The sequence below is a fragment of the Loxodonta africana genome, chromosome 2 (assembly GCF_030014295.1).
Source record: "Loxodonta africana isolate mLoxAfr1 chromosome 2, mLoxAfr1.hap2, whole genome shotgun sequence".
Taxonomy (NCBI): Eukaryota; Metazoa; Chordata; class Mammalia; order Proboscidea; family Elephantidae; genus Loxodonta; species Loxodonta africana.
Genome location: NC_087343.1, coordinates 215,614,592 through 215,642,518, shown reverse-complemented (window position 1 = coordinate 215,642,518; position 27,927 = coordinate 215,614,592). Strand labels below are relative to the sequence as shown.

Sequence of the window (27,927 nt, the reverse complement as noted above, 5' to 3'; positions counted from 1 at the left end):
TGATCTTTGCTGTTCACCAGAACATGTGTGTATTCCCGGTGAAACATTTTGTTACTCTGTTGCCATTTATAGCTTCCTCACACTGGCGCCGTGGGAAAGGCCTAGGCCTGAACTTGTAGGCCCTGAAAATTGGGTCTGCGGGCCCATCTTCTATGCATGGGTGCAACCTTGGGAGTGCTAAGCAGCTTCACTCCCAAAACGCTGGTGCACCCATAAACCCGTGACTCCCCTTCAGAGCCTCCTAAGGAGCAGGTGGGGGAGGGCTGATGGGGAAGAAAGTGCCAAAACCTGCCACAGAAGCTTCAGGTGGGTGGAGGAGAAGAGAAAGCCCAAGGAGAAAACTTTACCCATAAGGTCAACATAGGGAGAAAACATTGAAGTTGTCACCGATTTCCTTCTACTTGGATTAGCAATCAGCACCCATGGAAACAGCAGTCAAGAAATCAAAGGGCATATTGCATTGGGCAAATCTGCTGCAAAAGACCTCTTGAAAGTTCTAAAAGGCAAAGCTGTCACTTTAATGACTAAGGTGCATCTGACCCAAGCCAGGGTCTTTTCAACCACCTCATATGCATGTGAAAGCTGGACAAAAAAAAAGAAGAATTGATGCATTGCAACTGTGGTGTTGGTGAAGAAAATTGAATACACTGTGGATTGACAGAAGAACAAACAAATTAGTCTTAGAAGAAATAAACCCGGAATGCTCCATAGAAGCAAGGATGACGTGACTTCATCTTGCTTACTTTGGACAGATCATCAGAATGACCGATCGCTAGGAAAGGACATTACGTTCAGTAAAGCCAGCAAAAATGAGGGAAACCTTCAATGAGATGGATTGCCACAACAGCCTCCACAAATGGCTAAAATATATCGAAGATCATGGAGATGGCCCAGGACTGGGGAGTTTCGTTCTGTCATACATGAGGTTGCCACGAGTCAGAGCCGATTTGACAGCAACTAACAACAACAACAATCTTCTGGGAGGATGAGGCCAGCACAAGTCTGGAAGGCACCCCTGGACACCCAAGTTTCCCAGCTGTAGGACACTCTTGCTTCTCTAAGGTAGGACTGGCCCCTGTACGTCCTAACTAGTGGCTGACTGAGCGGAGCTTTGCAGAGGGGCCCGAGAGGCTGAGTCTGCTGGAGGAGACCCCAAGGTTTACAGACAACAAAGAGTTCAGCCCTCAAACTGTACCACCAGGCAAACCCCTCTCACTCCTCACACCAATAATGGTTGGACTCTCCATTGTCTTTTGCGACTTCTTTTCACTTTTGAAATGGTTCTTTATTGTCCACTGTAACACCTAAATCTAACTGCTTTGGTTTAGAAGAAAAATTGCTGCAAACATGACAATCAAGGAATTATTAGCCTTAATATATAAAGAGTTCACAAAAACCAGTAAACTAGTTGCCATCAAGTTGGTTCTGACTCATGGTGATCCCATGTATATCAGAGTAGAATTGCCCCATACAGTTTTCAGTGGCTGATTTTTTTGGAAGTAAATTGCCAGGCTTTTTCTGAGGCACCCCTGGGTGGACTAGAACCTTCAACCTTTCAGTTAGCAGCAAAGCACATTAACCGTTTGCACCACCCAGACGGATAAAAATGCTAAGACCCTAAAAGTAATACGGTCAAAAGACAAAAATAATAATTCACCAAAGAAGAAATACGAATGGCCAAAATGAAAAACAAGTGCTTTTTTGTTCAACTCAAAACTAGATGTTGTTGTTGTTGGCTGCTGTTGGTTAGTCCATCCAATCTGCAGACATTTAAAAAGAAACAAATATTACATGATTCCATTACTTGAAACGTCAGAATAGACAAATCCATAGAGACAGAAATCAGATTAGTGGTTGCCAGGGCCTGGGGGGGCGGGGTGGGGGGAAGGGGATGGAAAGTGACTTAATGGGTACAAGGTTTCTTTTTGGTGTGTTGAAAATGTTCTGGAATTAAATAGTGGTGATGGTTATAACACACTGTGAATATACGAAAAACCCCTCAATTGTCAGCTTTAAAATGGTTAATTTATGGTATGTGAATTTTATTGCAATAAAAATGAAGAAGCTACAATGGGCAATGCTGGCTAACACACGATGAGAGCCATTTTTAAATGCTGACGGAGGGTGAATTTGTGTGATCCTCTGGAAAGCAGTCTTGACATACCCATAGATACGCTAATCTCACTTACAGGAATTGATTCTATGGAAATTATGAGCAATACAAAGAAAGACTTAAGTACAAAGAGATTCAATGTAGTCTTACTTGTAATTCACAAAAAGAAGAGAAAGACTTAATTTTCAACAACAGGGAAAAGGGTAAATAAATTATGGAGTGCTAGGCACCCACCCGAGCCCTGGTAGTGAGGTGGTTAAGTGCCAAGCTGCTTACTGAAAGTTCTGTGGTTTGAATTCACCAGCAGCTCCACAGGAGAAAGATGTGGCAATCTGCTTCTGTAAAGATTTACAGCCTTGGAAATCCTGTGGTGCAGTTCTACTCTGTCCTATAGGGTCTCAATGAGTCGGAATCAACTGACAGCAATGGGTATGCAGCCACCACCCACCTGTCAGTTTGTTGTATTATAGTTGTTTTGATGCTGGGAGCTAGACCACTGGTATTTCTTATACCAGCAGGGTCACCCGTGGTGGACAGGTTTCGGCAGAGCTTCTGGACTAAGACAGACTCGGAAGAAAAGCCTGGGGATCTACTTTTGAAAATCAGCCAATGAAAACCCTAATGGATCACAATGGAATATTGTCTGATATACTGCTGGAAGATGAAACTCCTAGGCTGAAAGAAACTCAAAATACACAGTGGCCACAACAAGGGACTCAAGCATACCAACGATTGTGAAGATGGCACAGGACTGAGAAACGTTTTGTTCTGTTGTACAAGGGGCCACCATGAGTTAGAGTCCACTCAATGGCGACTACCAACAACAACATGCAGCCATTAAAATAATGATTAACAAAAACTTTTAATATTATGGGAAAAGTATGTGATACAATGTTAAATGAAGAAAAAGCAAGATTCAGAACTGCAAATAGTATAATCCTAATTATGAAAAAGCACACGCCCACACCCAAAACTAACTGTGGTCTTGGATAAATTACTAATACAGCCCCTGTGCTTCAGTTTCCTCATCTGTAAAAAGAGGATTATCACAGTCCCTACAGCCTACAGTTGTTGTGAAGATTAGATAATCCAGATGAAGCTTCAGAATAGCGGTAGGTACAGAGGAAAGGCTCGGTCTTGTATTAAGTGTCATTACCTCTGAGTGATAAAATTACAGGTAATGTTCACTGTTTTTAACTTTTCTTGATCTTCTAAAATGCCAACCATGATGAGGTATTAGTTTTCAAATCAGCATGAAAATTTAGGGTTTTTTTTTTTACATGGGAAACCAGTTTTTGTGGGGGATGTGAGTAGAAATACTACACGCATCAGGCCCCACACCCCCTTAGGGCCAGAGTTAGGGACAAACACCACAGTCCAGCTGCGTAACCACCATCCATCTATTGGGAGAGGCCAGTTTTTCCGGGGTGGTGAAGAAGCCAGCTCTTTCCTCCCCAGGCTCAACATCCACATCCAACAGACTCACTTGGCAGGAGCAAAAGCTCATGCTGAAGGGTGTAGACAATGAGGGAGGCAGCAGGGAAGAGAAGCTTTCCAATGCTCTTCCTTTTGGGGTTTGCTTTTTTAATAAAAAATGCAGAGTTAGCTATTTCCAGCTCATTTCTGCATACATTGCCTCATTTTACCCTCTTTACAACCGTGGGAGGTGGGTTTGCCAAGAAACGGGCCAAGAGAGCCGCGGGGGCAGAGCTGGGGCCCAAACCCAGGTGTTCAGACTCCCATTTCTCAAAGCAGCAACTGTGGGAGGAAGGGGCCTCCAGAAGCTTCCAGAAAGTTTTCTGTAGCGCCACCTTTCAGGGGAGACCCAGCCAATTTGTTATATTCCCAAAATAACTAAGAGATACAACCTGATCAAACGGTCCCAACCCCGTGGATTTCCCAAGACGTCATTCTCTCTTCACTGAAAATGCTTGTTAATCTCTTCAAGTTTGAAATTTATGCCTAGCAGTGTTTGTGAAACCCCTAGGAATATGACCATTTACTTTTTCTTATCTCATACTTTGCACTTGCTCTTGTTTGTTGCAACATTCCTAAAACCTATCAGTAATCATCTGTCTTAGTCTGGGTTCTCTAGAGAAGCAGAACCAGTGAAGTGTGCGTGTGTGAGTGTGTGTGTGTGTGCGTGTGTGTGTGTATAGAGAGAGAGATTTATATCAAGGAAATGGTTCACACGCTTGTAGCAGCTGGAAAGTCCTAAGTCCACAGGTCAGACTGGAAGCTTCTCCTGACTCACGTAGCTACAGAGGCTGACGCACCAAGACTGGCAAGTAAGACAACAGGCCTTTGACTCAGAGGCTGCAAAGACTGACAGATCCCAAGATTGGCAGGTAAGATGGCAGGCCGCTGGCTCACCAGCTGCAGAGGCCTAATGAATCCGAAGATCGGCAGGTAAGCTGCTAGCTCAAGTCCCAAGAGTCAGAGGCCAGATGCAGGATCCAGAGCAAGCAAAAGCCAGTGAGCTTTGCCAGAAAGTCCATGTATACTGGATGCAGGCCACACCCCCAAGGAAACTTCCTTTCAACTGATTGGCTACTCACAGCAAATCTCATCATGGAGGCGATCACATTATATTAAATCTTATTATGGAGGTGATTACGTCATTATATGACTGCCAAACTACGTCTTAACTGCCAAACCACCGAGAATCATGGCCCAGCCAAGATAACACACAACCTTAACCATTACATCATCTAAAGCTGGACAAAGCAAAGCCAGTTTATCTCAAGTATTTTATATTAAGAATCAAATTACAAAAGTTGCTAGCATTTTATTATCCCTGACTCTCTCTGACTCTGCTATAAAGAGGCTTAAATACAGATACCAAACATATACATATATACCTCTACATATAAAAAAAAAACCAAACCCAGTGCCGTCGAGTTGATTCTGACTCATAGCGACCCTATAGGACAGAGTAGAACTGCCCCATTGAGTTTCCAAGGAGCGCCTAGAGGATTCGAACTGCCAACCCTTTGGTTAGCAGCCATAGCACTTAACCACTACCCCACCGGGGTTTCCACATTTACATATACACATGTATGTATACACATTATTTTTTTGTATCTCTATGACCCATGCCTATCATCCAAGTCAACGTATCAATCCAAGTTGAAATCCTAGACACTTAGTCACAACATTCTTTAGTTTGCTCCAGCTCTCCCTCCAGTCTGTTGTTCTTAATCAGCTGCCTGAAATGATCCCAAGCTAAAAACCCAGAACTAAACCAGTTGTCATCGAGTCGATTCTGACTCATGGCAACTCCATGTATGTCAGAGTAGAACTGTGCTCCATAGGGTTTTCAATGGTGGTGACCTCTTGCAAGCAGATCACCAGGGCTTTTTTTTGAGGGACCTCTGGGTGGGTTCAAACCGCCAACCTTTCAGTTAGTAGCAGTGCGCTTAACTGTTTGTACCACCCAGAGACCAATCACGGGCTAGAGCGCTAAAAAGTGAGGCATTGTTTATGGTGGAGATGGACAGAGGCAGGGAGAAGACGGTTCCCTAAATCATAAGCTCCTGAGAGCAGAGGCCCTGCCCCATGCACCTCTATGCCCAGAGTATCCCCAATATCATGTTCTAAGGCTCTTCTGGATGCAGGGTGATCCATGCTTAGGTGGAAGCCAGTGGTCTGGGTTTTCCTAGGCCTTTTTTTTTTTTTTTTTGGGATGGGAATTTCAGCTCCAGAAATATACTGTCCAAAAAAGTAGGCAGCTTTCCTGACTCCTCCAGAATTCCTCTTGGAGCCACTGCCATCTGCAAGGCAGCCTTATGGAGGAAAGTCAACTTTTGACCTCTAGCATAGCTTCTATTTCTGTTCTGGATTTGAAGAGTTAAAAAGGACACCAAAAATGCCTGCAATGAGTAGAATGATGGTCCCCCAAAAGATATGTCTCGATACCAAGCCCAGAACCTGTGACTGTGACCTTATTTGGAAAAAAGGTCTTTGTAGATACAATTTAGTTAAGGATTTTGAAAGGAGATTATCCTAAATCACCGGGGTGGGCCCTGAATCCAAAGACAAATGTCCTTATAAAAGACGGAAGAGGAGAAGTCACAGGCATATAAGAGAAAACCATGTGACGATGCCCCCCCGCCCCCGACATCTTGCTTTTAGACTCTGGACTCTAGAAGGGCGAGAGAATACATTTCTGCTGTTCTAAGTCACTAAATTTATGGTCATGTGTTACAGCGGCCACAGGAAACTAATGCACAACCATAAGAGGAAAAACGTAGTTCCCATCCTCATGGTTCTCGTCACCTCTGCCAGGTGGGGCCTCAGAGTGAGTGTACTCTCAGAGGTCAAAGCCAAGCTGCGTGCTTCTTCGAGGATGGGGCCCCAGTACACTTGCTTTCCCCCAGCACACCCCCAACTCTCTATCCCTGCTGGTCGGTGGGGCATTCAGTTGGTAAGAAGGGGTGGGGGAGTGTCTTGGGGAAGAATGTCCACAAAAGCCCCATTGTGGAATGTCTCCACAGTGACATTGACCAGGGAAGATGGGCTGAGCCTGGAGCCATCAAGTCACCTGTGGCACCAAGCAGGAGGAAAAATCTATACTAATAAATGCCCAAGACTGCTTCCCAGCGCCAGGACAACATGTAAATCACACTGTGCTTTCTAGAATTATTTCCTCTTTCATTACTGCTGCTGTTGTTAAAAAAAAAAAAAAAAAGCTGCTGTTGTTAGGTGCTGCCAAGTCAGCTCCAACTCAAAATGAGCGACCTTATGTATAACAGAACAAAATCTTTCCTGATCCTGCACCATCCTCATAATCTTTGCTATGTTTGAGCCCATTGTTGCAGCCACTGTGTCAGTCCATCTCACTGAGGGTCTCCCTCTTTTCTGCTGACCCTCTACTTTGCCAAGCATGATGTCCTTCCCTGGTGATTGGTCCCTCCTGATGATATGTCCAAAGTAAGCGAGGTGAAGTCTCACCACCTTTGCTTCTAAGGAGCATTCTGGCTGTATACCCACTCTTCACTTCTGGACACGGTTAGTTTCCAAAGGTCAGGTTATGCGAAAATTGGCATTAGGAGAAAATGGAGGGTGACCACATCATTACATAACTGCCAAATTACAACACTATATAACTGTCAAACCAGTGAGAATCATGGCCCAGCCAAGTTCACACATAAACTTAACCATCACAGCCAGCGTTACTCTGGCCTCGCACCTTGACGTTCATTATTGCCAGACAAATCGTTAACGCATAAAATAATTGGATAATAGAATTTTTACTATTATTGTGAATGCGAAATGTTGGATAATGAGATGGTCTAGAAATGAGGAGATATACTTCCTCTAAGACAGATTAGTTTGTTCTTCTGGCAGTGCTTGGTATACTCAGTACTCTCTGCCAACATTACAATTCAAATACATCGCTTCAGTCTTGCCCTTTCATTGTCTAGCTTTCACATGCATATGAGGTGATTGGAAATACCATGACTTAGGTCAGGTGCACCTAGTCATCAAAGTGGCTTCCCCGCAACTTTGTCAGCAAGACAGATCAAAAATAATCTTGGTAAGAATTAAATTCCATCTCCCATTTCCAATCCAGAGGCAAGCAAGGCCAGCTGTGGAAGCTAATATCCCCTTTAATGTCAAGCTCATGCACAGTCAATTGGAAACTCTTTTCAAGTTTACCTTCTATTGCAAGATCTTTGTCTCCTGTTCTACAGCTGTCCTGTAGAGTGGTTGCAAACTGGTATCTCAGGTACCACATGGACCCACAGATGTGTTTTGTTTGGTGGCATAATCCTGTTGTCACTCAGAATGCCTTTAGGCAGGTCATGCATTCTCCAGTTAGCTGCAAGCTCCACCATTCCCTACTGCCTCACACTTGCCCATTCATACATTCATTTTACATGCCTGGCCCTATAAACATCAGAGTTTGTGACTCTTGTACATCATTTACAGTGTGTTCTCCATGAGTCTGTGGGAGTTACTCTAGCATCCTGTGATTTTGTTATAGCAGTTATTGCTTGAAATTTGTAGACCACGTACTCAGGGTTTGAAACTTTCTGTAACATTAAAATGTTCTGATAGTAGAACATGGCCTGTGTTCTCTTTGTGATTTGGCCTTGACCCTTTGTGGACACGGGTCTACCTAGAGAGCTTGGTAAAGATCTCAACCACTTTGGAAGAACAGCCATGTGAACATCATGGTCCTTACAAACCATTCCATCTACAAAAAAATCTGCCCATTGTCCCGCCATACAAATCCTCAAGTTTACCAATGCCAACCCCTTCCTTACCTCACACCAGGCTATCTACTGCCTGCCCCCCAAGATTTCCAGGCTCAAGAGAACACAAACCTCCAGGTCCCTCCACAGACAAGAACAGCCTCGCAAACACCTCAAAAGAGAGCAAGGGCTTTGTGGAGACAGGTTCCTCCTGGTTTCCTTGAGGCTCATGTCACTCCTGCACTGGGGCCCATACTGAGCCACCACAAGGCAGTAGACAGGGAATGGGGCAGGGATGGGGGCGGGGAACAATATCCTCTCAAGGATCCCATGTTGTCTCTTCTTGACAGAAGGTTCTAGAAAAGGATCAGGCACACCAGAATTCAGCCTGACTTGGACAGCTCAACTGGACCAGGCCCACGTCCCACACCCGACCCGGATCCCTGCACATATCTTTCCTTGGACCAAGGCACCAGGCCGTCCCAGCCCCGCTCTTGCTGACCTCTGGATGCCTGTGCTCCCCAAAGACAGCACTGCCCTGCCCTGCTTTTCCTCACGAAGCTTGACTCTGTATAAGACTTTGAATTATTTTTCTTTAGGGACTGTGCTTTCTTCAGACCCTGGGAACTCCTGCTTATGGTTAAAATTATATTTTGAAGAACGTGTAAAAACAATCTGACTAACTACAGTGTTCCAGAACCAGTGCCTCCTTACATCTGATCAGGCCTCTTCCAGAACCCTCTGCCTCGTCTCCAGAGATTCCTGGGTTTGGACATTGCTGTGGAGAATTCTCAGCCTTAGAGATCCTGGGTGTTGGCGGCTGTTTGCTTTGTCCCTGCATCCAGTCACCTAGTCAGCAGCAAAGACAACATGGCTATAGGTCTTGCTCTGGGGTCCTAGAGTCCTGTGTGGGCCAGACCTGTGGGTCCCCATGGCCACCAACCACCTTCCGCCCTTCAGTTGTGGTGGATGGAAGGGAAGCAGCAAAGGCCGCTCTCATGTGCTCTGTGTCCTGGGACAGCCACCGGCCAGATCCAGATGTGACTGGATCGAAGGACTTGGTCCCAGCATGGCAGTAGTCACCACGGGAAATCAGGCAGTGCCTGGGAAGTCAGGGAGCCAGAAGGGAGAACCCAGCCCGAACAGCACTGCCCTCCCCTCAGGGCCAGGCCCCTGAGCCCTGCTGTCGGTCACCATGTACCAGGACTGGAAAGTCACATTCTGAAGTAATGCATCCGCCTTCTCAGGCTTCTCACTGTCCTAAGCCAGCCCATCCAACTACAATGTGGGGAAGGGACCGTGCCCTCCCTTGGGCAAGGATGCAAAGATACGAAAGTCTCCACGAGGCTCCAAACAGCCTGAGATGAAGCACTGTCCAGAAACAAACTTAGCCCCCTCGGGTAGGGCTCCAGAAGAAGGCACAGCAGCTGAACACGCCTCCCTGGGGCAAGTGGGAACAGAACTACAGTGTCCTGGGGGCTCGGCTGCCCCCAGCTCCCACAACGCAGGAGCCTGGGTCTGGAGGACCCTCGGGCCGACCAGCAAGGATTGTAGACAGAGAAGGTGACAGGGCCCCCAGGAGAAGTGTGGCCCCTGTTTGCAAGGAAAAGGAGACAGACCTGGGTAGGACACAACGAGACATTTGTGGGAGGGCTGGAGAATGTCTTCACACACCCACCGGCCTAGAGAAGGAGGTTGAGGAAAGCCTGTGAGGAGGCAGACCTTCACTAGGGCTAGGGCGGTGTCTCCTCACACCTCTCACCCTCACCGCAGGGGGCACCCTGCAACTTCCAAGGGCTGCACTGGTTGTCCTCCTGATGCCTTTCTTTGGCCCTCAGAGCCCACTCAGATTAACAACCCCTGAGAGCAGCCCTCAGGATGACTGACAGGAGTTGATGTATAAATACCTCAGCTCACTCTCCTTTCAGGTGGGACAACACTGAGGCTCCCAAAGTCCCCAGAATAGTGAGTGTCACTGCCCTGTCAGTGGTAGTGGCCAGATGACACCCTCCTGATGGGCTCCTTCCCTTCTCTGACTCTGTTCACTTCCCCACCTGTGTTTCAGCCACCATCCAAATAAGCTATGGCACTCGAATCCGAGGCTGGAGGTCAGGTCCTGGAGTTTAAGGAAACCAAAACAGTTGCCAGCCAGCTCGGGGGTGGAGGGTCAGGAATGGGAAGCCTGGAGTCGGCCCTCTCACCCCAATTCTATGACCAGGAAAGGAGAGCGAGGCCTCCAGTACCATACGATGGAGCAATTTCAAAATTCCAAAAACTCTACATCGAGACCCTGCCTCAGAAAATATTTTCTGGTTGCTGGCTATCTTCCCTTTCTTGATTTGCACATTCTGGCTTTGGAGAGAAAAGTAACATGTCATGGCTGACTGAGGAGGACATTGCTGCCCATGTCCATGGGCAGTTCCAAGGCTGGAACCAAGCATGAGTTCTGGGACATGAATTCCCACTGCCTATGCTTGGGTGGAAACCCTGGTGACATAGCGGTTAAGAGTTTGGCTGCTAACCAAAAGGTCAGCAGTTCGAATCCACTGGCACTTCTTGGAAACCCTATGGGGCAGTTCTACTCTGTCCTATAGAGCCTCTCTGAGTCGGAATCAATGGATGGAATGGATCCTTGGGTAGTAAGGAGTCCCTGTGTGGTGCAAATGGTTAACATGCTCGGCTGCTAATCAAAAGCTTGGAGGTTCAAGTTCACCCAACAGTGCCTGGGAAGAAAGGACTGGCAGTCTATTTTTGAAAAATCAGCCACTGAAACCCCTATGGAGCTCATGGTTTCATGGGGCATACCATTTAATTGGCCTAATAATGTGTTTAGTGCTTTGTTCTATTTCCTAGTTAGTTGCATAGTTCCTGGGATCTTAAAAGTTTGCAAGCTGCCATCCAAGGCACAACAACTGGTCTTTATTCACCTGGAGCAACAGAGGAAGAAGGAGAGTGAGGACTAGGAGGAGGAAATGGAATGTGTAGCTAATTCCCTCCATGAACAACTGCCTTCTTTGCCATGAGACCAGAACTGGATGGTGCCTAGCTACCACTACTCATCATTTTGATCAAAGATTCTATAGAAGAATCTTGATCAAAAGGGGGAAAATGTAGAACAGAATTTCAAATTCTTGTGTAATCCAGCCTTTGTGGAACCATGGAGACTGGATGAACCCTCAAACTATTGCCGTAAGACAATCTTTAAACTTTAAACCAAAAATATCCTCTGAAATATTCTTAAAACCAAACGGTAGTTTAGCTTAGCTAGTAAAGAACATCTGCCTTGAGCTTTGTGCTCTTTTAAGATCTATTTGGGATTAAATTGGCAATAGCAACTCGAAAGATTAGACAGGAACCTTAGGAAACAGTGAGTTTATGTTAATGGAGGAGGACCAACTCATAAAAGGAGGGTGAGAATGGTTGTACGACTTGAAGAATGTAATCAATGTAACTGAAATGTACATGTAGAAACTTGATATATGTTCTTGCTGTGTAGTTCTCAACAAGAACAATAAAATAAGATAAATTATTTAAAAAGAAAGAAAGCCCTACAGAGCACAGCTCTACTCTGACACACATGGGGTTACCATGAGTCAGAGTCTGGACTGGATGCTTGAGTAAGAAGCTGCTGGAACCTCAACTAAGAACTTGCCAAGCTGTGACTCACCCCTAGCTTATACAGGGAAACGCTGGCAGGGGAGGCTGGGCAGACAGGAGACTTCATGGTGAACCCCAGAGCCACACTTCAACTCCCCTGGGTCTGGCTGAGGTACGCTATGCCCCCGCACTCAGAGTCACACAACGGTAGCAGTCATTGTCAATACTGCTATCTTCTGTTTTCCTTGATTTACCAATTCTAGCTCATTTGGAAAGGAAAGCTGTGTTCCCTCTAGTTTCTAAATGTTTACACCTTTTCCGTGTGTCTCTTGGGAGGCCTCTGTGTGCTTTCTTTCCCTTTCAGGGTTCCCTGAGGGCATTTCAATGTTTAGAAATTTTAAATTTCTAATGAGATAAGGCTCATTGATCACGTAAATCTTTGGAAACCTCTCAAATCAAATTTCCTTGTAGGTTTGATAAGCCCAGGCCAGCTGGGAGATATTGGGCCTCCTAATGGAGCAAAGACCATGCCACGCCTCCAGCTGTAAGACCAACTGGATGGTGGAGGAGTCCCTGGGTGCTGCAAATGGTTAATGCACTTGGCTGCTAACCAAAAGGTTGGAGGTTCAAGTCCACCCAGTGGTGCCTCAGAAGAAAGGCCTGGCAATCTCCTTCCCAGAAATCAGCCATTGAAAACCCTGTGGAGCACAGTTCTACTCTGACACACATGAGGTCACCATGAGTCAGAACAGACTTCATGGCAACTGCTTTTGGACTTGGAGTCCCGGGGTGCAAACGGTTAATGTGCTTGGCTGCTAACAGAAAGACTGGAAGTTCAAGTCCACCCAGGGGTGCCTCAGAAGAAAGACCTGGTGATCTATTTCCAAAAAAGCACATTAATGGTTACCAGAGGTGGGAGGGAGGAGTTTTTGCTTACGGGGCAGTCAGTTTATGTTAATGGTGGTGGATTGATCTGGAAAAGGAGGGTGAGAATGGTTGCACAAATTGAAGAATGTAATCAGTGTCACTGAATTGTACGTGTAGAAATTGTGGAGATTGCATATATTTTGTTATGCACATTTTTACCACAATTAAAAAAGAAAGGATCAAGCTGTCTGAGCGTGCCCAGGCAAATGGCCTGGTCTTCATGGTCTCTACCCACAGCGGCCTGAGGAAGAGCCACAGCAGCCCCCAGAAAAATGGCCTGGTCTTCATGGTCTCTGCCCACAGCGGCCTGAGGAAGAGCCACAGCAGCCCCCAGAAAAATGGCCTGGTCTTCATGGTCTCTGCCCACAGCGGCCTGAGGAAGAGCCACAGCAGCCCCCAGAAAAATGGCCTGGTCTTCATGGTCTCTGCCCACAGCGGCCTGAGGAAGAGCCACAGCAGCCCCCAGAAAAATGGCCTGGTCTTCATGGTCTCTACCCACAGCGGCCTGAGGAAGAGCCACAGCAGCCCCCAGAAAAATGGCCTGGTCTTCATGGTCTCTGCCCACAGCGGCCTGAGGAAGAGCCACAGCAGCCCCCAGTAAAATGGCCTGGTCTTCATGGTCTCTGCCCACAGCGGCCTGAGGAAGAGCCACAGCAGCCCCCAGTAAATTGGCCTGGTCTTCATGGTCTCTGCCCACAGCGGCCTGAGGAAGAGCCACAGCAGCCCCCAGAAAAATGGCCTGGTCTTCATGGTCTCTGCCCACAGCGGCCTGAGGAAGAGCCACAGCAGCTCCCAGTAACAGCCATGCTGAGTTTAGCTTAGCTTTTTTTTTTTTTAGTAAAGAATGTCTGCTTTGAGCTTTGTGCTCTTTTAAGACCTATCTATGTGGGATCAGTGTAGACAGACCAGTCTACAAGGGAATGTCAAGGCAGACAACACGACCACGGAGAGGGGCAGCCCCTTCACCTGCGACCTGCCTCCAACTCAACACCAGCAACCTGGCCTTTAAAGTCTCTTAGCCAATACAAAGCAAAGCAAGGACAGAGAGTATGTCATCTGGGCCAAGTTTTAGAGACCTGGCTCCTCCTACCATCTGCAACCCGTTAAAAAAAAAAAAAAAAACCCTGGGTGGCCCTGGCACGGCAGAGCTGGACAGCGGGATGGCGAGGTAGCCCACTTCATCCAAATTATTCTCTGCCTCAATCTGGATTTTAGAAGCAAAGGGCCACTTCTTTAAATATTTCAGTGATGAAAGCCCCTCTTAAATTCAGATGTTCCCCAAACCGCCTCCATAGGCAAATCAAATCTTGTTTGTTCACCCTGTCCAAGTTGACTTCTTCCATCCTAGGAATGTGTGTCCTTCCCTGAGACTGGTGTCCAGTGCCCAGAGGTACAGACTCTAGAGCCCAGCTGCCTCTGCACTGTGTGACCACAGGCAAGTGGCTTAATCTCCCTGGACCTCACACCCTCCACAATAAAACAGGGATGACTATCATGAGATTCTGCCTCACTGGGCTGGTAACAGGCTAAGCATGTAGAGCAGTGTCTACATAGAGTGGCTGCTCTTGTTTCACGCACAATAGAACGAAATGTTGTCCAGTCCTGCATCATCCCCATGATTGGTTGCCCATCAGACCACTGTGATCCATAGGGTTTTCACTAGCTGCTTTTTGGAAGTAGATCACAAGGCCTTTCTTCCTACCCCATCTTAGTCCAGAAGCTCCACTGAAGCCTGTTCAGCATTATAGCAACACACAACCCTCCATTGACAGACGGGTGGTAACTGCACATGAGGTAAATCGGCGGGGAATAGAACCCGGGTCTCCTGCATGGAAGGTGAGAATTCTATCACTGAATCACCAATGCCCCTAAGTAGAGTCATAAGAGTTACCTAAGTCTTAGTTCTGATACTGTTGTTATTTGCAACTAGTGTCTGGGTGTCGTAGAGAAATTTAGGCGCCAAATCCACAGTCAAGAACACAGGCAACATCTGAAGCACCCTCCAGATGCCAGAGTTTTATTGGAAGGTGAGCAGGAATGTTTGAAAGCTGAGAAAGTGTAGCTGTACTTAGCTAACGGGTAGAGGAAGTCATGCTTGAAGCTTAAGAATCGTGTGTGCATCACAGACGACTACTTTACCAAACACGGAGGCTGCCCCCCGCCATCCTGAGCGCCTCCCTCCCGGGCTAGCCTCCCCGACGCCCGCCGCAGGTGAGCAGGTACTCACAGAGGTGGTGCGAGTAGCGGAGGTGGAACACGTCACAGCCATGCACGTGGTGGTAGAGCTTCTTCTCGATCAGGTCCTGTGGCTCGTACCCCGTCAGCTCGGTCACCCTGGGGGAGGGACGCTGCGCTGCGGATTGCCTTTCATTTAAACTAATATTGGTTTTGCCAACTAATCAAGTACAAAAAGGCCCAGGGGGGAAATGTTGACTTTGGAAACTGAGAATGATCTTTTTTACAAGAAGAGAGTCTTTGAACTCTCGCCCAGGGCAGGATGTAGCACTGTTCCCAAGCAGGAAAGTCCTGCGAAAACCACTGAGAACAAGAATGTTTTGAAACAGCGTACCATTTTAGCCTCTTTCCAAGTGAAGCTTACCTGAGGACATGAAAGTGGACTGCAACACTGATGTGGGGAGAAGGCTGCCAAGGCGAGAGAGAAGCTACCATTTGGGGGGCACCTGGGGGGCAACCCTATGTGAGCTTTTAAATCTCCACTGCACACTGGGCCCTTCGGTGGGCACAGCTGGTCTCTGAACTCTGCTAGCTGGGTGATTTCTACTCGTGAGAATTTTGAATTGGGGATATTTAAGCCCCAGTGGAGGACTGTTGTACAGCCCCCAGAAAATAGTATGTGTTATGGATTGAATTGTGTCCCCCCTAATACGTATGCTGAATTCCTGGCTCTAGTATCTGTAGATGTCATCCTGCTTGGAGCTAGAATTCTCTTTGTTATGTTGATTAGATCATACCCAACTAGGGTGGGCTCTAAATCGAATCAATCTAATCACTTCTGAGTTTTAAAAAGAGATTAGGCCCAGAGATACGCACACACGCATGACGACAGATGCCATGTGAGGATCGTCTACAAGCCAAGGACCCAAGTATGCCCAGGGCACCAACAAGGAAGGAATAGACATGGTTGAGACCCTGATTTGAACTTTCAGCCTCTAGACTATGAGAAAATAGACGTCTGTTCTGTAAAGTCACCCGCTTGTGGTATTTGTTACGACAGCACTAGGAGACTAAGACAGTTTGATAACAGCTGAGAATATTGTGACTAGAAGGTCAAGCATAAGCCCTCTGTAGAAACAGGAGCACTTTTCCAATGCTTCTGTGGCAGTACCCTTCTTTATTCTCATCAAGTCACAAGGATATTAATTTCCCCCTTCGGCTCTTTGAAGACAAGTGGCTCTCAACATGCAAGACCGCATCCTCACTAGTGTTTGGATCACTCCATCTCTAGGTGAAAATTGCATGTGGTAATGGTATCCCTTCCCAGGCCTTGGGCAACTGGGCTGGGAAGCATGCCTTTGGAGAAGGTGGTCTAAACATCTTGGTGACAGATACTTAAGCACAGATGAAAGAGGTGGACGAGAAGGGATCCCAAAGCTGGCAAGACTACAGTGAGAAGTCAGTGCTGGGGGTTGGGGAGCTGAGAAAGTCTGGGATCGGGGGCCCTGCCCACCAGGATATGAAATGTTAGCTGTAAATTAAACTGAGAAACTTGACCTCACTTTCATTCTTTAACCCGCTTCCCTTTCAGTCGGGCTTTGGGTTGTAAATCTCCAAGAGCCTCATATTTCCCTAGAATGGTGCGCTATTTGGTGGACACATTCCCATGGTGTTTCCCTAGGGTAGGAAGGAGACAGGACTCCCAGGGGGTGGACTTTGCAGAGTCCAGAGCCCAGTCAGGGATTTATCTAGGGGCCACCTAGAACTTCAGGCTCCATTGGAGCCAAGCTCTGTGTGGCGGGAAAATTGAGACCCATGTTTGGCTTTCCAAAAGAAAACCAGGCATCTCAAGGGTCTGGGGATGAAAGAAGCTTCCCAGACCCTGTGGACATAAAGTTACAGAGCCACACAGCCCCAAACGCGTAAATGAATCAGAAACGCATGTATTAAGTTTCTCATCAAAGTACACACTGGCTTTAATAATTAAAGGATGAGGGAAAGGTCTGGCAGGGGGCCCTCCTGGTTTTTTCCAAACCTCCAGTATCTGAAGATCTGTCAGAGGGATTTGCCAAACCCCGAGCATAGCTGGGTTCACCCATCCTTAGCAAAAGCACCAGCTTCGGTTTCAAAGTGTAATACCACAAACCCCGATGAACCAAATTTCAGGTTATGCCGAGTTCAGTTGTGTCTGGAATTGTGCTGGGTGGAAACCCAGCCCGGTCCTCCTCCCCAACACCCACCACCCTAGCCCCTGAGACTTGGGGGCTGCTGGGCTTCAGATGAAGCTATCACAGTGACACTGGTGGTCAGACACAGAGTTGCCATCGCCCACACTGCCTGGCCACTCTGCTCTGGTCCCAGGGCTCCCTCACCCTGCCCCTCTACTCCCCTGGCCCAGCAGCCTTTTAAAGGCCATGTGAGCTGCAAGAGACCAAAGACCATAGTGATTGTAAAGAATTCTCCAGAACACTTGTGCCCCTTTAAGCATCTCCTGTAAGTGACTGGAGTTCAGAAAAAGCCTCACAGGTCTTTTGGTGGGGACAGGAAGTCATCTCCAGATCACCTCTTTTCTTTTCTACTCCACTTCTAAAACTCTGACATGAGTCTATCGGGAGAAGCTCTCCAGCTGGACCTTCATACTCTGCCTCACATCCTAGAGTTAGAGGAGTCCCCTTGGTGCTCAAGACAAGCCCAAGTTTCAGGCACCCCCTCAGGCAGCAGGCTAGCTGCAGAGCTAACCCTTTCTCTAAAGCTCCTCCATTTGTCTCTCTAGTCTCAAAGCTGTGTTGATAGAAAAACTCACAAGGACCTAAAATCTCTCCTCTGTGGAGAGTTCCTCCTTGCTTCTCCTAGAGAATTCACCTCTTCTAGGGAATTCTAGAGACTTCATCAGGGGTTTTCTTAGAATAGTCAAAGAAAAAGTAGGAGATCAAACAAAGGAGAGACCAATAGCATCCTCCCAGATTTCTTAAATATTGAACTTAGACAGCCAGCTTTTCTTTCCATCTACTTTCAGATGTGGCTCCTAAATCAAGAAAGAACTCTTTCATCCCGGAGGACCAGTATTTCTACCTCACACCCAGCCTCTGAGGCAGTGAGCCTTCCTTCCTGTGCAGTTCTGCCATCTTTACTTGCCAGAAAATGGCATTTGTTGGTGTTAGGTCATCCCAAAAAAGGGTTGGCATCTCTCCCCCAGAAAGTCATACTTCTGGGAGGATAATGATGACGCTGTAATCTCACCTCTTTTCATTTTTCTATCTTTGAGTGGTTCTGAGGTAAATTAACAATGAACCAAACTAGTTTGTGTCTTCATCTCTCACCCCTAACAAGGCAGATTTTTTTTTTTTCCTTAAAAAAGAGTCAACAAATCTTGGCTTTAGGAGAAGCAGAAAACAAAATTTATGTATCCTTTCTTCTGAGAAGCTCAGCCACACACACCAGGAGTCAGGGGTGGGGTCTCTGAACTCTTATTCCCATTTGTACAGCGGAGGAATATGAGGGGCCAGGGCCTAAGGGACTTACCTTGCAGGTACACCAGGCTTTTTACTTTTTCAAATGCTTCACGTCTATTCTCAAGTTTCATCTTCCCTGACAGACTTGTATGGGTGGAAGTGAGCAGGGCAGGTCCACAACTGACAGAAAAGATGCCTGACCGGACTGGGACCTAAGGACTCCTGGCCACTGGAAGAGGAAGCTGGAATCCAGGCTTCCAACCACCTGTGGGAAAGGCCAAGGCCACCCCAGCACAGGACTCCCAACAGGCCTCAAGGCCTCACGCAACAACAGAATCAGTGCTTCTGCCAGTTCAATTTCTCTCCTCTGAAGGAGGATTCTCAAAATGGAGGACAGAGGAAGAACGGAAAGATGGGGGCAGCAGTTTTGAGGACACTCCAGCCTCGTCTTCGCAATCGGCTAGGGTGCCCTCCTGGCCCAGGCACAGACATGATACTTGCTGAGTTTGTGGGCAGGGCTCTCCACCAGGGAAGGCAACCTCTCTGTACCCAACCTGCACAGTAACAGTGTCTATCATAGCTTCCATGGCTTCACACCAGCCTGAGGCGGAAGCCCCACCTCGACATTGCTCAAGGTGGAAATGTTCTCTTTGTCCTAAAGCCTAACCAACAGGATGGAGACATGTGGTCCACTGGCATGGCAGAATCCTAACATCACTCAACAAAAATGTTAACTTGTGCCTGCAACGCATAATTTCATTTCAAACTCATGCAATGATTCAAAAAAAAGTACCTGTAAGCTGGTTAAAGGAGTCCCTGGGTGGTGTAAAAGGTTAAGCGCTCAACTACTAGCTGACAAGTTGGTGGTTCAAACCCTCCCAGAGGCGCCTTGGGAGACAGTCCTGGCAATCTGCTTCTGAAAGAGCACAACCTTGAAGACCCTGTGGAGCACAGTTCTACTCTGCACATATGGCGTCACACTTGATGGCAACTAACAACCACAAAGCTGGTTAAACTGATACCAGTCGCCGTTGAGTCAATTCTGACTCATGGAGGCCCCATGTATGTCAGAGTAGAACTATGCTCCATAGGGTTTTCTTTTTTTTCCCTTCATTTCTTTTTTTAAAATTTTATTGTGCTTAAAGTGAAAGTTTACAAATCAAGTCAGTCTCTCATACAAAAATTTATATAATGAGACAGCACGCTCCTTCTCTCCACCCTCTATTTTTGTGTCCATACACAGGGTTTTCAATGGTTGATTTTTCAGCAGTAGATCGCCAGGCCTTTCTTCCCGGTCACCTCCAGTGGACTCAAACCTCCAACCTTCCGGTTAGCAGCCAAGTTTGTTAACTGTTTGCACCCCCAGGGCCTCCATAAGCTGGTTATTCTCTAAGTAATAAGACTGATGTTAATTCTTTCCACTCATAATTTATTTTCACTACATTCCTTTCCAATTTACATTCCTAGCACAACTTATCTCTTGTTAGGGTCTAGCTTAGGATTGTACCTTTCAGGGGCCAATTTCTACTAGCAGTGCTGCCCAGAACTCCACAGCACAGCCGCAGGTGCCAGACTCACCTGGAATCCAGGAATATCAGCTTCAGGTCGAGGCTGGCCCTGAACATGAACATGTTACTGTGTAGTTTGATCTCCGTGATGGCACTTGGCGGCAGCGACTGGCCCACGGCCACCAGCCCCACGATCTGGTAACAGGAGTCATACAGGGACATGTCCAGCATATACTGCCTGATCTTCAAATAGCCACTGCAGTGGATGACCTGGGAGAGAGAGAGCAAGGTCAGCTGCTAAAGGCCCAGGGACTGCTCATTTACAGGAGTGTGAAGGGGTACTCGCCGAGAACAGCCCTCCTGAGCTGGGCCGGCCAACACTCTGATGGACGTCCGGTCGGTACTGAGAATAAATGAAGCTGTGCTTCTTTCTTAGAAAATGCTGTCGTAATAAAATTATAAGGGTTGTCTTATCCAATTGACCATGTTCAGGAAACTCCACAAATTAAGGTTCTCTAATATATTTTTTAATATATAGTAGATTTATGCATAATTAACTCATTACCACGTTATGATCTGCCAGCACAGCAAAGGCACTTTTGGTAGTTAGCCATGTGTTCCATACTGCTCACTTCAGTAACTGTAACACTGTACCATCTTCAATTGTACTGAAGTTGACATCTGCTAGTTGACATTTAAATCCCTTAATATACTATAACGCTCCATTAGATTATGAGTTATTTCAGTAGAATGACAAAAGTCTGTATTTCTCATGTGTTTTTATTTATATTACAAGGCTTCACCCCCTTGTAATAAGTAATAAGCCAGAGTAGCAATATAGAAACACTTCTAATTGTGATTGCCAAAACCATACAGGAGAGAGTGTACAGTGTTGCAAATGCCAAACAGAAACATCTATACAGACTCAAGGGAAGCATTTATACAGGTTACAACCAGTAAAATCTTGATAGCGCCATTATCATCATAGCAGTGGCGGTGAATAGCTAAAATCTTAGCCCAAAATTCTCTTGTTAAAGCCTTCCTTCAGGATTCCTGAGTGCATTCACTCTCTTTAGAGCTGGAACAAATCTTAAAAATCTTTATAGTCAATTCTCCCATTTTACTGATGAGGAAACTGAGGACAAGAGAGGTCATATCTCTTGCTTAAGATTAGACAGTAAGTGGCAGAAACAATTCAGGACCCAAGACTCCTGAAGAATGTCTACACGGTGCAGACCAGTGCTGGGGATTCCCTGTTCCTGGCCCAGAGAGGCTTACAGTCTGGGACAGCAAAGAAGAAACATATCCCCCAAACCCCATCATTAGAGTGAGGTAAAGGTCACATGAAAGAGCCCGAAGTGACACTCAAAGGAGGGGGCTGAGGAGAGGCTGAGAGAAGGAGGACCCTGTGACAGGGAGGGTCAGGGAGGGGCACTCCAGAAAGAGGGGACAAAGGTACAAAGGCACAAAATTGCCCCTCTCTCTGCATCCCACACTCCTCCCTCCCCTTCCAAATGCAAATACTCCTGGAAAAAGTCTCTGGCTCCAGTGTGAACAGGTTTATAACCTCTTTTCTCTGAGGTGGCAAAGACAGCAACTCGAGATACCACTTGAGGATGGGGTGTGAGAAGCTCCAGAGAGGGGAGGGGAGGGTGGAAGGAGCTAATAGGGCGCTCAGTGTAAACTTCCTCCCCCTCTGGGAGCAGCTCACCCTAATGCTGAGGCACAATACCACCAACAGCTCTTACAGGGGACCTACTCCTAGATTCTGGAATTAACTGGAACAAGTCATGTGTGCTTTCTGGCAGAGAAATGCAACCAGAAAGAAGGGAGGGCTGGGCCAGCTACTTTTCCTTTCTTAGCTCACTTCCAGTATATGATATATATATATGAGGCCAAGAACTCCCACCCCAAAGGGCTGGGATGGAGATCAATTAAATTAACTAAATGAGGTGCTCCACTCGGTACCTTAGAACAGGCTCTCTCACTATTATTATTATGCATGTCATCATCGTGATTGCTGAGCTTGGTTGGACATTCTGAGGGTAAAGGCAACATCTCTAAACTCTGAACTCTCACTGCCAGTCCTAGGACCTTGCACCGGACAGTGCAACGAATTCTAAATGAACTCTAGGGACGGTGTGCCAGTGGGATCAACCTGTCTGCAAAGTACAATTCGTAGGAACCAAGGTAAAACTGCCTAAGCCATTACGCTGAGTGATATAAGTCAGTCCCAAAAAGACAAATAGTGTAGATCCCATTTATACGAAATATCTAGAATAGGAAAGCATAGAGACCAAAGTTTATCAGCGGTTACCGGGGCGGGTGGGAGGGAGGGGAAAGGAGAACTCACTGCTTAGGGGACAATGAGCTTCTGTTTAGGGTGATGGAAAGACTGGGAAATGGATAAGAGTGATAGTTGAAGGTACAACTAACACAATTAATGTCACTGAACTGAACATGTGAAGATGGCTGAAAGGTCAAATGTTTTGTTACATAAATGTTTACCAAAAAAAAAAAAGAATCTAAAAAAATAGTTATTGTCTAAACCAATACTTCTCCTTTGACTCATTTTTGTTTTATTTGTATATAAAAATGTATTTTTTTATGTAAAAATATACTGAAATCTGATCAGCCTGGAATGTCCTTTTAAAACTCCAGCTGTCACACTTGCCTTATCCTTGGCTGCAAGCAGTGTGACTAGAGAGTTCTATATGAATCGTGGTATGAAAGCTTTTGCTTCCTGTACCTCCCTTTCTGGAACTAAATGAGATGCTTTCTGTAGATGTTCTTGGGTATGAGGCAAAATCTCTAAGACACAGGGAGCACCCACAGCCACCTCCATCTTTCCACCAACCCACAAGAAGCTCCGCCTACCTTGTAGCCACTGCATGTCAGGCCCGCGTTCCTTTTCGCCAAGACACACTTCATTCGAAGAAAAAACGACCGCTCTATCTCATACTCTGAAATCAGGAGGGAGGTTAAATTAGCAAACTGTCCCACAATGCTCTCCCCAGCTTAATTTCACCCCTTTTCCCAACAATAAATCCTCAGAATCGGCTGCCACTCAAAGTCAGAAATACATCCCAATGACTACAACAGGTTTTGACTTAACCCACAACCATGAACTTGTCTATACAGGAGTGTAACATATGTCTCTGGGTATCTCCTCACTGGCTAAATTACTCTCTGGTCATAAATTCAGCAGATTAATTCTTAAGCACCTTATTGGGGCAGATATTCAATGCTGAAGTCCCTGGGTGGTGGAAACAGTTAAGCTCTGGGCTACTAGATGAAAGGTTGGTGGTGGGAATCAACCCAGAGGCACCTCAAAAGAAAGGCCTGGAAATCTGCTTCCAAAAGGTCACAGCCATGAAAACCCACGGAGCAGTTTTACTCTATAACACATGGGGTTGTCATGAGTTAGAACTGACTCGACAGCAACTGAGTATATTTGAAAAGGGGTTATCTGAGTTACTTGGTAAGGTGGGTTAATTTTAAAAGTTAATTTATTTGTTGATTGATTAATTCCCAGAACTATCAAGCAGCCAGAGACCTCTTCCTTACCTGCCCCAGCCCTGCACCCAGAAAGCTTGGTCTATGGCCAAGATCTGGGCTGAAAAGAGAACCTGGTCTAGGCCTAACATGGCTTCCACGTGGTCCAAAAGAACAAGAATGAGAACTCCGGAAATGCCAACTGGAGGCAAGGTGCGGAGTTGCACGGGAGTGGGCTCAGCATAGCTCCACCTGCCCATGGCCCCCTCCTGATGGCCACAGAGTGGCTTGGTGTCCAGAGAACCACCTTGGCTAGCCCCGGGACATGTACCTGAACCTGCCAGAAACAGCCCAGAAGCATCTGACTTCCCTCAGGGTAGCAGAGACTGAGTACGGGTCAACGCAGAGTTCCTGTCTCTAGCAGAGGGAGCCAGCCATACCACACCTCCCATCAGCTGTGACCATGACCTCCAAGACTGCCCAACAGTCTGGACAGTGGACCAGATCCAAACAGACCCACTTAGCCAGGTCAAAATTTTGGCCCTCATTCATACCCCTGGAAAGACCATCAGCCCATCTTTTCCAGGGCTCTCCCTTTCCCCACTCTCTTTCTGCCCAGGCCAAGAGTTTCCTTCTTACAGATCTCTGACCTCACTATGGCAAATGCAAATGAGCTCCACAAGGAAATACCCCTCTGCTTTAGTTAGTGGACACTAGCACTCTGAGGTACAAACAGAGACCTGCCAGCACCTCTGGGTGAGGGCGAAGTCACTCCCCCTATAAATAAACAGCCCTTTGGTGGAAGTCAATAAATTAATTTCTAAAGAACAGTAACCCCTAGGATTGGCAGCCAGGTCTTCCTTCCTGCTTGCCCTTGAGGGAAGTAAGGACATCACCTCATGGCCTCCCAACACACAACTGGAGAGGCCACCATAATTTACCCACAATCCCTCCCGCAGCAGGCTGGAATCTGCCGGCATAAGGCTTCCCTTTAACAGGGCAGCATGTCTGAGCCATTTCTACTGATGTGTAGAAGCCCAGGTCTAAAAAACATCACCAGTAATTATTATCCAGTTTGAGGGAGAATTCATTTCTCACACAACAATGGGAGTCAGACGCAGAAAATCAGCTCTGTGGATTCAGCACTCCTAAACTGAAATCCGGCACTCCTCAATTGGCTGTTGGAATGAATCAGTGTTGTTTCCCCTCTTGTGCGGCTGCTACACCTCAGACTTGAATCCCACGGAAACTGGGCACAGAAGGGTCTGATGATATTCTCAAGACTCATTTGGTTTCATTTTGTAAACACTTTTTTCAAGGCTATGACACAGAAAAGGTAACACGAGACCAGGGCCAGTGGGAGAAAATCCACCCCCATGCAACTAACAGACTGCGTAATTTTAAAAACAATAACAATACCATGTTCTGAGGAATTCTCGAAGACTCCTGCTGACTCTGTCCAGCTTTAAACAAACCCAAAGTGTTAGATTCAGATGCAGTGTTCTCTCCTATCCCACATTTTGTTAGAAACTATTTCTTCAGAGTCATTATTTATGTTAATTTATGCAGCCATACCATTTTCAAGGACTTATGAACCACAGACCATTGGCCTGTAATTCACCTCCGTGGATCCTTTGCTTCTACACCAAGCTGCCCATCTCTTCTCAGAAACCAATGTACCACAAGTATCTCTTCTTGGTAAGGAACTCTTAGACTCACTATTGGTATTTCTGGAGCTAAAACAGGGGAGCCACAGAGCTGTACCTATACAGGTTTTGTTTTTGTTTTTTAAGCTGAATATGGTATTCTTCAGAAACCCTGGTGGCATAGTGGTTAAGAGCTATGGCTGCTAACCAACAGGTCGGCAGTTTGAATCCACCAGGTGCTCCTTGGAAACACTACGGGGCAGTTCTACTCTGTCCTATAGGGTCGCTATGAGTCAAAATCGACTCTATGGCAACTTTTTTTTTTTTTTTTTAATGCTATTCTTCATTCTGTCCTCCTAGCCTTAGGCTGACCTTCCCCAGGAGGAAGCAACAAGAATAAAACTCATTTTTTCTTGTCACTTTTTGAAGTCCCTTCTTTTGCCGTGTGTTCCACTGGGGAATTTTGGCCAAGTTGGGATACCGTAGTCCAAAGCAGACAAGAAACCCATCAATCAACATGCTGGTTGGCCTCACAGAGCCCCTGGAATACGTTCTATCTTCCTAACACTCACCGCAATCATAATTTAAAGAGTCATTTGTGTAATGTTGGGTTCCATGTCTTCCCCACTGGACAATAACCACATGTCATCCCAACACGGTGCTTACCACACAGTGGGAATTCAATCTCTATGTGGAAAATGAATGAGAGGGAACTGTAGAAGGAAGAAGACACTATCCCTGGATAGAGCCAGGTCTGTGAAACGGACCAAGGCTTCCTAACTGATTTCACAGGTCCCAACTCAGAATATCATTTTCAAATGTATAAAATACAAAAGATTGCAAAAGAAACCAATGACCTTTGGGAGAGATTTAACACCAGACAGCCACGTGACACCGAGGATTATTTCCTGGGGTTATACCCTACTATTCAGATACTATCTCCTTCTAGAAAATGTTATCAAAATATTAAAACAAGTTGTGATATGGTTATAAATGTACTTCTTTATTAGCGGATGGGATAACGAGATCCAGCAGCAGGTCCTATAGCTCCTGAAATTTTGAGATAGTGATATTTTTTAATATGTGCCATAACCGTAATATGATATGACAGTACCTGTGATTTCCATGGTTGGCAAGGCCACACATACCAGTACTAATCTGGTTTCTCGTCTGCAATCATAACCCAAGGAAATGCTAAATTCCAGCCAGAGAAAATAAAGATGTCACTGATTTTTCCCATGTCACTGATGGATCCTCTGATTTCTGTCCTTGGACCTCTTGATTAAGAAGAACAGGTTCAGATCTAGGACACAGCTTCCCTGGAACTCTAAACTAAAAGCATGTGAGAAGACAAGCTTTTCATCATTTTCTTTGCATCCTCCCCAGCACCTAACAGTCTCAGCACGTGATGGCGGCTCAGCAAATGTCAGTGTAAAGGACAAAGGGATAAAAGGAAATTGCCACTTGGGGGAAGCTGGGTGTTTGCTGGAGAGGTCTTGGCTGGGCACCCAAAGTGGCCTTGGCAAGCAAGAGTACAAAAGCCCCAGGGTCCTATTGAAGAGCACCACCTAGTTTTCATCCTGGTTTCTTTTTGTCTGGAGGAGATACCTTGGAGAAGGTGATGATGAAGAGGCTGGTGAGCTGCAAGGACAGCTGTCATCTCATCATGGTCGGAAGGATGGATGTACTCATAAATACTGTTGCCCGTGAGCTCCACCTGCCACAGGAGGGAAGAGTCAGAAATGTCGCTGGCCTTTCTCTAGAGATGTCATGGGGTGGGGCAGGGGGAGTAAGGTGTGTCACAGGTACACACCCCAGCAGGCACAGGGCTTTGATCTCCACTTAGAACAGACAAGGTGTCCCTGGGTGGCGCAAATGGTTAAGCCCTCAACTACTAGCTGAAAATGTGGCAGTTCGAACCCACCCAGAGGCATCTCAGAAGACAAGCTTGGTGATCTGCTTCCAAAAGGTCACAGCCTTGAAAACCCTCTGGAGCAGTTCCACTCTGCACACATGGGGTCGCCATGAGTTGGAGTGGGCTCGACAGAAACTAACAGCAATACAACCACACCTTCACCAAACGCAGGACATTCTTCTTCGCTCCAGCGGCACTCTGAACTGTCACCTACACTTTACAGCAGGTCAGAAAGCTGAGGCTCGATCTGACAGCCAACAGAATCCCAGCAGGAAGAACTGGGAAGTGAGTGATGAGAGAGATGTGCCCTAGAGGTGGCTGGCCGTAGAAGCCTGGGCAACATTCCTCATAAAGAACGGAGCTTAAGACAGGCTTATTGCTGTCTGAGGGGACTTGCCAGCCGAGACTCCAGCCGCCATGTCCACACTGTGCCCTGTGGGAACTCTGCCACTAGAGGCCTGACTGGGTGGGAGCCACGGCGGCTCCACTCTGCTTGAGAAAGACCCTACTCTGACAAAGGCCCTTTATCCGCCACTCTACCATGTGTCCCTTAGGGACTGTAGGCCTCTTTCCTGTTGCCAGAATTGTGTCACTGGCCTTCCCTATTTTTTCTTTTTTTTCTGGAGACAGTGCTAATTCTATGGCTCCCGCCCATGGGTGTAGCTGGGCCACAGGCAGCATGACCTGTGGGAGGGGTTTTGGCCCAGATAACAGCGTGATACCAGGGATATTTCCTGGGGTTGCTACCCCACATTTGGACCCTACTTCCAGATGTGCTGAATCTTTGCAGACACACCCCTCAGAAGACATCCATGCCAGAGCAGACACAGCGTCCTGGGAATAGATGCCTCCAGGAAAACACCAAAGCTAAGATTTTTAAGCAGAGGTCCCTGGTGGCC

At 46.7% G+C, this 27,927-nt stretch overlaps 1 protein-coding gene across 1 annotated transcript in view; it reads right to left on the bottom strand.

The window, feature by feature from the left end:
- Positions 1–27,927, bottom strand: part of SIM2 (SIM bHLH transcription factor 2) — a 56,760-nt gene that overhangs the window by 8,167 nt on the left and 20,666 nt on the right. Inside the window, exons 4-7 of the mRNA XM_064279453.1 lie at positions 26,722–26,830; positions 22,850–22,935; positions 20,043–20,242; positions 15,065–15,171 (exon numbers count right to left, since the gene is read on the bottom strand). Coding sequence (XP_064135523.1) covers positions 15,065–15,171; positions 20,043–20,242; positions 22,850–22,935; positions 26,722–26,830 — 502 coding nt within the window. The remainder of the gene's footprint in view (positions 1–15,064; positions 15,172–20,042; positions 20,243–22,849; positions 22,936–26,721; positions 26,831–27,927) is intronic.